Source organism: Phaseolus vulgaris, chromosome 10, assembly GCF_051622355.1.
Source record: "Phaseolus vulgaris cultivar YP4 chromosome 10, ASM5162235v1, whole genome shotgun sequence".
NCBI lineage: Eukaryota > Viridiplantae > Streptophyta > Magnoliopsida > Fabales > Fabaceae > Phaseolus > Phaseolus vulgaris.
Genome location: NC_143507.1, coordinates 40,613,897 through 40,627,526, shown reverse-complemented (window position 1 = coordinate 40,627,526; position 13,630 = coordinate 40,613,897). Strand labels below are relative to the sequence as shown.

Here is a 13,630-nt window from a genome sequence, read left to right as displayed (position 1 = left end):
AGCAAAATTTTCGGACAACATGAAAAATTACATCCTACCAAAAACAAAATAACATCATTTGTTCTTCAACAAATACAACAAACATCTTTTTAAAGTTGTTGAAGATCTCAATATTTCATAATATATATATATATATATAAAATACAAAAATCAACTTATAAACCAATTTTATAAAATTAAGTTAGACTTAAAATTCAACTTTTAATATAATATATCAGAACGTTTAGAGAACCATAAATATATAATTTCATGTATAACTTGAAAAGTTTGGATGTGATAAAATAAGTTGAAATACAATATTAATTAAAAATAAAAATATTTCATAATATATATAATATATATAAATATTTCATAATATATATAATATATATGTTGTTATGAATTAAGTTTAAAGTTTACTTATTAATAAAAATAATAATTTTATATTTGAGTTTGTGAGTGGGTACTCAAAATAACATAATCAGATTCGTTTACGTCCCGTGCACCCATCTATTATCATGATCTGAACGGCATGATCATGGCTTCTACTGTGCAAATTGCTTACGAATCTCCTCTGAAGTCTGTGTCGAACTATGGTTGGTCATTGTACATTTATAATAGTGTGAAAATAACCAAAAAAAAAAGTTATTAGTGTGAAAAGAATTCTCAGATTATGGTCATGCACATTTATTAAAACATATGACAGCAATAGGTTGAACAAAGAATTATCGTATTCATCGTAGAAAAGCCAACACATGTTTTATGATATTAACTAAACAACATAAATTAAATCACTCAGTTTTACTAAGGAATAAACCTACCATCATGGACCAACTTGTAGTCCATTGCAATATAGTCAAACTTCTTGAACTGTATATATATGACTAAAATCATTTTGTAAGGATTAAAATTATAAAAAATATTCCAATTGCATAGATCAAATAGAGACTTAAGTTTTATGTAAGTTTCGAGTGAATTCATATCTTTGACTAGTTGTTAACCAACTTGAAATAAAATTAACCATTGAAAAATATCATATTGAAGTTGGAGCAAGTTAAAACCCAATAACCTACTTTTTAATGAAAATGTAAAAAAACATATAAACAGTGTATTTATTTATTTTTTCACCTTGATTTTAAATTTTAGGATTTAAATTACTCAATAATAACTTTAAAAATATACAATCGTGACAGATTTTTTTAATAATATTTCTATTAAGTGAGACGTGAGGAAGGTAAATGGTGGACAAAAGTTGGAAAAAAAGAGGGGATTTGGAAAGGATTGAGGAAGATATAGTTGGGGAAAAATGGACAAAGAAAGTGATGTGTGAGTGAGATAGGAAAAATAGAGGTGTGAGAGTGAAAGAGACAAAAAAAATAATTGAGAAAAACATTACAACAAAAATTAGGTTTAAAAACTAATTTATTATAAAATTATTTTAAAATTTAAAGAAATAAATAGCTAAAATTTTGATATTATTAATTTAAAATCTATTTTATAAATTTTTATTAGTAATAGAAGTTACTTTATATACTAATAAATTTTTAGTTTATAAAATAATATTTAATTTAATTAATATTAATTACTTTTTATCTTTAAATCAGTTAATATTTAATATTTTTTTCATAACAAAAAAATATTAAATAAAGAAATATAAAACTGAAATAAAATAAAAATAGGAAAGAGATTGATACCACACACCATAAAAAAAAATAGATGTACTAAGATAAAGTGTGTATTTTAACATGTGAGCCAACAATTTTTATTTTATTAATTGTAGATGTTTATTTTAGATAAAGTGTTGTTTTAAGATGCTTGTTTATAAAAATATAATCTTCTTATATATATATATATATATATATTTTTTTTTCATTTCTTAGTATTTTAGTAAGTGACGCATGCATAGTTTTTTAAACTTCATCTAGCAAGGAATTTTCTCCATTCAACATTCCAACCACGCCGTTAATTAAGTATTAAGTACACAAATTTGAATGATGTGTATGTAAGACAAAATAGGTTGGTGGTGGTAACTTCAATTGTCTAATTAATTAAAGGGGTCTTTTGTTGTTACCAAACACCTCAAATACTACAATTCAATGCATAATCATTAATTAACACACTTAAGGTAAATTAATTAATTGGACCGAAATTAAAATAAACAAAAAAAAGGTCATAGATGGACCCATTGTAGTACCAATCCTATTATGCATGTGGACAAATACTTTCATTTTAAAAAAAATATTGAACAAATTGATGCATAATGCAACCAAATTTTATCATGCTAGAGTCACCATATTGCAAAAGAAAAAAAACATTTTAGGTTGGTGGATAATGTATTTAAATTGTTTGCATTAATAACCTGATTATATTTTTTATTAATAAAAACATATTGTGATGACTTTTACTACAAAGTATAAGAAAAGTTTTAAAAAATTATAAAAGTCAGAAATAGTCTATTGTCAATTTGACTATCATGCAAGTAATATGTGCGTCTGTATCAATTATTTTTATAACTAAAGAAACTCTAGTATTTACTTTTTTATGAAATATGAATTTAAATAAATTATTTTTCAAATATATCCTTGTCAACTTAAAATTAGTGTACTGGAAGTGGACGACTATTAAAAATCTCGGCATCTGATTGAACTGAGATGAAGAACATCATTAGGTTTAAACAAAAGTTTAACAAAATTAAATATTGATTAAGCATTAGGTAATACACTTTTAATTATGATCCAAAAATTTAATTTGACCCAATAACAAAGGGTACGTGATAATTATATAAATAGTCACGAATCTTGAAAAAAAATGTACGTCATCATCACACATTAATTGCACTGAGCACCGAATACCGATATCTCACTTGAGTGTCGGAGTGTCTTTTGCAGATGCAATCTGAACTGATAGATTGCAAAGGAGAGGAGACTATTGTGAAAAGAGTGAAAGAAATCATTTAGTGAGGTGAAAAAAAGGCATGAGAGAATCGACCAAGAAAGAAGGTAACAATTCTCTCAGTCTCAACCCATACGAGAACAATTATAATAATAAATAAATTAATCATTAAACTTATTCTCATAAAAAATATTAAATTAACTTTTAAAATTTTGATTATCCATATATCTTTTGTATCATCAATTAATTGTCTCAAATTAATTGATAAGTTGTTAAACAATAATCTACTTGAATCCAAACATAATTTATTATACTATCTATCAGTATGAATCTCATTTACCCATAGTCATCATACTACCTATTACATTAAAATCAACTATCATATTAATTTTTTTTTACGATCATATTGACTTAATTAAGTTATTATAGATAGTTGGTTTTACTTGTATGTTATAGTAAAGAACAATTTCAACAAACAATATTATCTTTTAACTTAGAATGATGACTTTTACATTAATTATTAATTAAATCTCTAATACAGATTACTAGTTAGCTTATCATTATAGTTTAAACTATATTAATTATTCCATAAATCTATGTAAAAAGTTGTTACTAAATAACCTTTTCTACTAATATATAAATCATAATGACAAAGTGATTAAATAATTTATAATTTAAAATATTTTAAAAATTATACATTATATCAATTTTAATCTATGTAAGTAAATATTTGAAAATAATATTTTTTTTATCGATAAAAAATTAAAAAGAAATTAAAGAGAACACTTTAAGGATATTTCAACCCTTATACAAAAATTTCAAATCAGAAAAGAACGGTAAGGTAAAAGTACCTATATAACCATCTAACAAACCTATGCTTCTAATTGACTGAAAGTGTACAACTACCTATAATAACCTATATTTGAAAATAAGATATCAAATAATTTTATATTAATATATATATATAAGTAAATTTAAATTTAACCTTGAGTATTGAAAAATTAATGATTAAATAAAATATATATATTAATCAATATATATGTATTTATAGTATTAAAGTTATATTAATATAATATAATTTCTTCCTTTTCTCTCTACCTATCTATATCCAGATAAAAGTAATATTACTCAAGTCAAATAAAACTACTATACACACAATAAATATCTAAATGTATATTTATATCAAAATTAATATTTTAAAGTGAAAAAATAATTGTTAAACTTAAAAATAAAAATAATTTAGTCTCTTAACAAATAAAAAAAGTGTGGTAGGTTAGGTTTAAAATATATAATATAAAATGTGTTTAATTAGCTGCATGAGATTCTAAATATTTATGTGACTTTATCTTTAGAACATTTGAATGATTTGATATGTCTGATAGAAAAATAGAAGCCATACCAACTTTTAAATTGTTTGTCATGGTTTTATTATTTATTGCTCATGTGCTGTAACCAGTCCAAAATTATATGAGAAAAAATGAAGTTTGATCTAACAGATAAGATCAAATATAATATAAAATAAATATACATGTCGGTATAGAAACATAATAAATTTAAGAAATCATAAAACTCTATATTATTGCAAAATATCAAATCAATAAATAATGTATAATAGAAATATAAATTATATATAAACAAATATTCTTGATGTAATAATCAAAATGTTATATTTGGTCACACGATGATATTCTATTTTATATTAATTTAATAATTAAAAATATAGTTTCAAAATATAATTAAAGATATTAATGACCCAATTTATGTCATCTACTTGACTTTTCAAAATTTATTTCAATAGAAGTATATATCTCTAAAAGAATAAATCACTTATAGAAAGAATAAATTTCAAGAAACATCATTTCATTGTATCAAGTATTCATAATTAAAAAAAAAAAAATTCGAAGAATATCATCGACACATTTTATATTATAATATATAAATAAGTATAAATCTTATCTTAATTAAATTTTAAATTATATCTTTTTCTCTTTTTTTTCTCTTCCTTTATCTTATCGAAATGAAATATATAAAACTAATAACATATAAAATCATATAGGTCTACCATACCAGCTTCTACAATATCAAAATGCAGCAAAATCAGAAATGATGTGATCATAAGTTGTAAAAGAAGTTACTACTACCTAAACAAAAGTAATCTCAGGAATGTTCCAAAAACAGAAGATGTATAGTTCAATGAATAATTTTAAAATTAAAAAAAAAAAACTATAGATATATTTGAACAAAGCTTCTTACCACAATTTTTAAGAGATAAAAAAAAATGAAATAAAATTCTCTTTAAACTAAAATTAACTTATCCACATATTAAAAAATAAAAAATTTAGACATTATATGAGAAAAGTTTGACGTTTTATAAATAATTTTTAACTTAGATAGAATTTTATTTTTATTATTTTTCTATTCCGAAAGTCATTGTCCAAACATATATGTTATCCTGTTGGCAACTTCTTCCTGCACCTCTACAAATTTCTTCCTGCACCCCATCATTTTCAGAGAAGACTATTTTACCCCATTTAAAAATGACTTTCGGATTATTCTTTCTGAAATATTTTTGGAACATGTTTTATGAATTCCGGATTTATCAATCCGGAAATAAATAAAAAAAATTGTTATAAAAAAGGTGTTCCGAAATGATTTTTTTGTCTTCAGAGTAATTTCAGTATTTTTGAAGAATGTAGGGGTGCAGGAAGAAAAATATAGAGGTGCAAGAAGAAATTGCCTATCCTGTTACAGTACTGCTCTGGACTCTTTTACTTGGGCCAAACTTCTATCCATTGTGTAGTCAATTTCATTTCGGCCTTTTTCTTCCTGCACACCCATAATTTTTAATTACATTTTCATAATTTTTAAGTGACCTTTTTACTTTCCTTAAATATGATTTTCAGATTACTTATTTCAAAAATCTCTCACAACAAACTTTCCAGAATATTCAGAACAGGATTTTTGGAATACGCTTTTTGGAACACTAGAAATTTATAGAACGAGTTTTTCAAAAGAAATTTCTCAAAATGAGTTTTCCATATAACATATATGATACTTTCTAAAATAAGTTTTTCACTACAAACTTTTTAAAATATAAGAGATACTTCAGAACAAGATTTATAATATATATATATATATATATATATATGATATTTTTTGGAATGAGCTTCTTTTCATCTTCCTTCTCTCAAAGAGTGTAACAACAATGAAGAAAGAAGGTGTAGTTGGAGGTGACAACAACAACAGTGGTAGAGATGACATGGTGCAGCAAGGAGGGTATTTTAGTTTTTCTGTTATAAGTATAGGATGGAGGTAGTATTCATGGAGGTGTATGAAGAAAAAAAATCTTTCATTTTTGTTGTTATCCTGATTTTTAGATGACAAAATTTTTCCACACCTTCATACTTTCTCATGACACCTCTATATTTTTAAAAAAACACCAAAATTGCCCATTTCAAATTTTAGAATTTCGAGTGCAAATTTGTATTCTGGATGTAAGAATTCATAATAGATTAAATTCATTCATTTGTATTATGGATTGTAAATTTTGAAATAATAATAGGCTTAGTCTTTATTCACTATAAATTTTGGGACTTGCACTATACAAATCTTTTAAATGCTCAAAATACTCTTGTAATTTTATATAAAATATCAATATTTTTCTAAATTTTAATATTTTATATTTATGCTAGAAGTCTGGTTGATAATACATTTATTAGAATTACACAGTCTATTAAAAGCTCATCTTTTCAATTTGCTAGATGGTTTGAACCTAAGTGGTAGTTAACTGCTGGTAGCTTAGTTACATGCGAATATGCTTGAAATTATTTTTTAGAATATATTTTTAATAAAATAAAATATATAATTTTTCTTAAAAACTCCTACTTTTTTTTTATAAAATAAAGACTAAATAACTTTTTTCATCATTCAAAAATTTGCAAATTTTACTTATCTGTTTCCTTTTAGTCTCAATAAATTTGTACTTTTTTATTTAATTAAAAAAAAAATCCTATTTTGATTTGCATAAAATTTATATTTCTGTTTTGCTGATGTTGTGTTAGCGTAGATAAGCAATTTTTTCCCACAATTTTTCATCTTCTCTGAATTTTTTACAGTGAAACAGGAAAATCACATCTTCTGCATCATACTGATACAACATGTTAGGTAAACAGTTTAAAGCTTGGAAGTGCTGGGAAAAATTATCCGAAAGTATTGGAAAGGGAAAATGGGGAGTGTGGCGTGGAAGCAGCTTCTTCTGAACGCTTTGGAATCAAACGCTCACCTCAAGCACTCTTCTTTCATGCAACTCGTATCGTATCAGAATCAACCTTTTTTTTTTTTTAATTTTACATTTTTGTGATTCATTGTTTTGTTTGTGTTTGGGGCAGGCAACCATAGGAACCAACGGAAAACCTTCGAACCGCACTGTCGTTTTCAGGTTGTCCCTCTCTCGCTCACTCACTTCTTAGTTTTAACGGAAAATTGATGACATTGTATGATCTGCGTTTTCAGAGGATTCCAAGATAATACTGATAACATCCAAATTAACACTGATGCTCGCACTCGCAAGGTTTTTTTTTTTCTCTAATTAATCTGATGCTTGGAATTGGAATGGCTCGTAATATTATGCATTGTATTTAATTTATTAGCTTAGAAGAAATAAATATTTTTTAGATGGTTCAAAGAATTCCATTAAAACCAGTTAGAGATACATACACATCAACTGTTCAAATCTATTTCATTGAATAATTTCTACACAATTTTAGAACATAGAGGCACGTAGTTGCTGGCATGTTGATTTTTTGTTGAAAAGTTACTCAATTAGAAGTTTCTGTTTTCTTATTCTGGTTGTAGATTGAAGAGCTCAAGCTTTGCTCCTCTGCTGAGGTAATTATTCCATGAGGTACTTTTTTAATAAAACATGATGAGGGGCATAGTAGATTTTGTGAACTGGGACTAAGTTGAGTTCTTTTGGTTAGATTTGTTGGTATTTCACGGATTCCTGGGAGCAATTTCGGATAAACGGGAATGTAGATGTCATTGATGGTTCGAATCCTGACCCGCTAAAACTTCAGGTTTGATTGGAGATTTTCAGTTATGACTGAAATTGTCATTATCTTATTCATTCGTTGGCTCGATTGTGATTTGAACATTCTGTATGTTGCATCAGTTTTTCTGCATAGTTGTGTGATATGCAAGCAAAAAGGTCCAGCTATACCATGTGATCGAAGATAATATATTTTACGCTAAAGGAGACAAATATGTGAACTTGTTCCCTAAAAGCAATTTGAAACATCTCTAGTGATTTAAGGGTATGTTGAGCTAAAGATAACTGCATAACGGGAATATTAAATTAAAATGGTAGTCTGGAATTGAATGTAGCACAAGACTAGCTACTTCTTTTTTTCCTAATATAATATACGAGAAATCTCATACTTAGCAGACTAAGTAACGGTTAAAGCTACTTAGCAGTTTTAGCTTGTAGGGTTCCTTATGGACTAGATGACACATTTACTACCAAAGGGGGACTCTGGGTTTTTACACTATTTGTATAAATCTGCACCCTGCAAAAATGAAGAAACCTTTCTTCTCCCTCTTCAAATCAGGGAAAGTAAAACAAAATCCTTATGCGTTGTTCGGTTTTGTTGTCAGTTTTATGTTTTGAACTTTTTACTGATCTTCAAATTTATAATTTTACTTTCAAATTTTTGTAGTTTTCAATTTTCAAACTCCAATACCAAATTTTAAATTCATTGCAATAATCTTCCCCTCTTGTAATAAATTCATAATGCAGCAAAGAGAAAATTCTTGGTTTGCCAGTTCATTGAGATCAAGGTCGCAATATTTGTGCCCCAACCCTGGACTTCCCTGTCTAGATGAGCAAGCTCTGCCAGATATATCATTAGATCCTTCTACAGGTCCTATTGATGCTTTTTGCCTTCTGATTCTAGAACCGAATGAGGTAGTGATATCTCTCAGACTCAAACATAAATATGTGTGTTTGCATCTACACATTCACTTTGGTTTCAACCACGTACAGGTTGATTACTTAAATCTGAAGAGCAACCAGAGGCTAACATCCAAATCAAGTGTGAGTGCTGCAGCAAAGAATAGCTGGACTGTGGAGAGGGTTAATCCATAATATGTTTTCTGTCAGTGTCGTGCTCCTATTTCACTGTACGTAGACAACAGATTGAATGTTCCGAGTGTATATGTATTAGTCAGATATCCATTTTACAATGGTCACTGGATGTTCATGCAGCCCTTTGAAGGTTGCGCTCGTTCAATAAGCCTAGTAAGCTTGGATGTGAATTAGCCTCGTGTATAGCATCATATTTATGTAGACATCTCAATTGGAACTAGTTTAGATGTGGAACCTTGGAGAGAGCAGGAGTTTCTATTTATCACTTTGGTTTCAGATAATATTAATATCTTTTATTTTTATTTCAGAATTCTGATGGATTAGCAGATATAAATCAAACTATAGAGAAGAAAATTTGCATTTATCTACTGCATGTTTGGTTCAATTTATTTTAAAGAAATAATCACTTATTTTTTGTTAACTTTCTAAGAGAACTTTTGAAAAATAAGCGATTATTTCTCTAAATTAATCTCTACCAAACATGCTACAGTCATTTTGCTTTTTTACACCCATAGTTTTTTTTTGCTTTTAAAAGAAATAGAAATGCCACATTTTACAGTAACAAACACGGAGCTAAAGAACGCTTGACCGGAAATTTCTGAATCATCTGCTATTTTATATTTGTTTTGATCTGCTGGTAGTCTTAACACTGTGGCAAGTCTGATGGAGGATGTGGTAAGGATTCCAGCTCTCCTTTTCCATTGTTTACTATAAATACCATTCCCAGTCCCCATGACTTGTGTATATCAATGTGGCAGTGCAGAAACCACACCCCTGCAAAATGATTTCATGTTATTTTGATAGTAAGAAATTGATAATTCAATAGACAGAGAGAGAGGGAAATGAATAATCCTTGCTGTTTCAATAGAACAATAGAGAAAATAAATGCAGCATTAGGGTCTATACCTGGATTATCAGCAACAAAGCGAATTGCTGCCCATCCTCCTGTTGGAACTCCAATTGTGTTCATGTATGGAGGATCCACTAAATTAAATTGTGCAGTTAGTGGGTTATAGTTGCCCGTGCCATACCCTACCACATAAAAGCTGTGGCCATGGAAGTGCATTGGGTGGTTTTCAGTGTTGACTATCCCTGTGTCCTGCAGAATGAGTTGCACCCTGCTACCATATTTAAGGACCTTTATTCTAGTACCATTCAATGACTGCGTGTCATACGGAATGTTATTAGGGGCACCATTAACAAAGTCATATAACTTTGGGGGTATGTCTGGGAAATCTTCAGTGTATGTTCCTTTTATTTTCTTATAATATGCTTCCAAGATTGAAATATTGGGATTAACGAAACTTATGTTGTTCATTGAAGCTGCCAGCACCCCATTGTGCATGGCTTGGCAATTTTGCTTTGGTGTCTTTGAGTGACATTTTTGAACATTCAATCCAATGGTAATGAATAGATTTTTATCAATTTCTTTGAAAACATTGACTTGATTTAGGCTCCTTAATCCATCCATGACTGTCTTAACAGCCACTTCAGCATCAGGTTCAGGCAATTTAGGTGGTAAAGATAGGCTATCAGATGGAGCTCCTATGTAGTTGAAGCCTGCTATAGCTGAAACGTTTTGATATATGACAATCTTTCCAGACTCATAAGGTGCTACAGCCATGGAGTATTTTCCTATTGGTTGATTTGCAGAGACAAGGACACTCAGTGTTTGACCTGGTCCAATCATCACTGTATCTGTCGTGAATGGCTTTGTGTATTCGGCGTCAGCTTCCACGATTGTTAAACTGTGATTAGCAATGGCAAAGAAATTCTCAGTGTTCAAACCCGCATTAATCAATCTTAGCAAATAGGTCTTCCCCGGAATCACATCAATTTGGTAGACATCTGAAATGATGAGGAAAGAAACGTATGTAAGAAAAAGGAATGCAGAAAAAGCAAATTACAATATTATTAATATGTGATAGACTGGTTTAGGAGACCAATGCAAATGCAACGTCGTGGATATTGTCATGATGTCAACGAGTGTTAGTGGCATCATCTACCACTTAGATTTTTCTCTTTTCTATCAGCTTAGTCTATTTGAAACATCTTAAAAATATAATGATCCTACCAATAGACAATTGTAAGCAATCCCAACAAATGAGAATTACCATTATCACAATTACATTGTTAGTTTTTTATTATCTCAAATACCATTAGTGGAGCAGTTGTAGTTGGGTCCTGGATGACCGTTAATGGTATATGCATCTGCTTTTGGAGGAGGTCCTCCACTTGCTAGAGTGTTCTTCTCAATTTGTTGGAGATCCTGCAGCCAATACTCCCCTGCCATAATTCATATCAGCCCACAAACAATAGCATTATATGGAGAACATACAATACAACTACATAATACTCTGAATTCACAACCAAAGGGAGATACCAAGTTACCTAGTATAATTATGTGCTCTTGATAGGGAAACTTAAACGGGTAAGGTACCCCAGCCTTTGGATAAACAATCATGGCACCATGAACTGTTCCTCTTAACCACGAAACGTGAGCATGCCAGAAGAAGGTGCCCTTCTGCTGCACCACTGAAAAATTATAAGTGAAGCTCTGACCTGATTGAATTGGACATTGTGTAATCAAGGATGGCCCATCATACCAGCATGATAGCCTTTGCCGAACTCCATGCCTAAAGTTTAACATTCAAGTTTGTCAGATAAAGTTTAACATTCAAGTTTGTCAGCCATATAATATCGTTAGCTGAGTGAACTATTTCCTGTACAAGGTTGTTATTGGGATTACCAGTGAATTGTAACATTGAAAGGTGTCCTGTTGGTCACTTTTACAATGATTCTATCATCCTCTTGGGCGTAAACAACAGGTCCTGGAAACATACCATTAATTGTGACAATATCTTTGGAGTTGCAAAGTTTGGTATCTCTTTTGGTTTGAACCTGTGCAGTAACCATTTAGAACATAACAAAAATAGAGAAAAAGGCATTGGAGAGCTCTGCATTCTACTGGAAAGTAAAATGTGGTGTCATAATGTGCTCTTAAAAGTAAATTATACCTTGAAATCATAGAACCTGGTTGATCCTCCCTCAATACTTCCATGTGCTATAAGCTTCACATTGTAGATAGCAGATAGCATAGACAACCACAGCATAAACAAGGTGATTAAGTTGGACATTTCTGGGTAGTGAGTAGAAGTGGAGGCCTGAGGTAGAATAGAAGGGAAGCCCTTTTAAAGGAGTGAGACTCTCTTTCGAGGATTTTATTTTATTAGAGAAAAGGCTCAAAAAGGTTATGCAGGTTCTATTCTATTTGTCAGCTTTCATGATTCCACTAGCGTGAGTTGGTGATAATAAGGTGTTGGGAAGTGATTATTCTACATGACCACAATGGTAGGGAAGGCTTCAACATTCCCTTTTATCCCACTTCTCTGTTTTTATCCATTTTCTTTTTTACTGTTAAACATTTTCTGTTACAAATCATACCATTGGCATTGACTAAGAATAGAGGGCACACATGCCCCTAAACATGCTCCATACTAAACCCCACCACAATCAGTCACCTCCATTTCCATTCAACTAATCTTCCACAAATCTGAATGCTTTATCACTTTTTATAATAGAGCAACATGTTCTAATCAAGTTGCTTGGTAGAAACTAAACTATTAAGCAGCATTCAGCTCGCTCTAGTAATTCAGTAAGAAGTCATCAATAACAACTAATCATATTCCATCATTTGGGATATTCTATATGAATTAATTGATTTTATTTTGTAGGGTCTAAAACCAAATTTGTTCTAATAAAACCTTTTTATTGGTTTCTCTTTGTATCCTTTTGGATATCCGTTTACTCTTAGGCTGCTAGCTGTTTTCTTTTCACATGCATGATGGGATCCACTTTTTTTTTAATTTGAGTGTGTTTTGATGAATGCTGCCAAAATTGATTTTTGTTAAATTTGATTTTGAAGTCATATGTTTATGTTTAGATGCTCTTATTATGAAAAACAAGTTAATAATAAAATTCAATATAATTTATCTAATGCAAATATTGCACAAAGTTGTTTCAACTTAAAATTAAACTCTTTGACCTAGAATTAAATATATGAAAATTTACTTGAATCACATTAACTGTTGTTTTACTGTGTTTTGAAGAATCTAAAGTCAAACTAAACAAATTTGTGGGTGTTGTAAGTTGATTACTAGTCTACTCCCAAAGCACCCAGATCTTGAAGAGTTGAAAACAATAAAGCACTCTGTGAAAAGACAAAGATTTAGACAACTCAAACCATTCATTTTCACATTGTATTTGGTGAAAAGATGGGTTACTTTGTTTTGCTTTTATTAGACATCTTCCTCTTCTCAATGATAAGCAAAGTTGATGCACGCCTTCAAATCCCTAGACCACCATTATTGGAGTAAATCATAGCATGACCTTGGTTACAGTTTACAAATATCTGTTTTTAACTAAAGCATTTCAAACATCTTTCTGGTTTATTTGCTTTAACAGGGTACGCTTCCATCAGTCATCATGCCTAAAATACATGTTCTTTGCATGGTATCTTTTCCAAACAACACAAAACATTTGAATACTAGTTCTAGGATGGCTAATTGATTATATTATACACTCTTCATGCAACTTACTACACATTCCTCAAATTGA

The 13,630-nt window shown here is 29.4% G+C and overlaps 2 protein-coding genes across 2 annotated transcripts; one reads left to right on the top strand and one right to left on the bottom strand.

Moving 5' to 3' along the window:
• Positions 1–6,907: 6,907 nt before the first annotated feature.
• Positions 6,908–9,315, top strand: LOC137819287 (Pyridoxamine 5'-phosphate oxidase family protein). Its single transcript, XM_068623090.2, has 7 exons — positions 6,908–7,180; positions 7,260–7,309; positions 7,384–7,441; positions 7,726–7,758; positions 7,851–7,946; positions 8,666–8,833; positions 8,912–9,315. The coding sequence occupies exons 1-7, from the start codon at positions 7,097–7,099 to the stop codon at positions 9,011–9,013; spliced, it is 591 nt and encodes a 196-aa protein (XP_068479191.2). The 5' UTR covers positions 6,908–7,096; the 3' UTR covers positions 9,014–9,315.
• On the bottom strand, positions 9,290–12,216 carry LAC6 (laccase 6). The gene is made up of 6 exons (XM_068623089.2): positions 12,031–12,216; positions 11,763–11,914; positions 11,405–11,649; positions 11,171–11,299; positions 9,920–10,861; positions 9,290–9,787 (listed from the first exon to the last, which is right to left on the bottom strand). Exons 1-6 carry the CDS (start codon positions 12,148–12,150, stop codon positions 9,657–9,659), a joined length of 1,719 nt encoding a protein of 572 aa, XP_068479190.2. The 5' UTR covers positions 12,151–12,216; the 3' UTR covers positions 9,290–9,656.
• Positions 12,217–13,630: the final 1,414 nt, after the last annotated feature.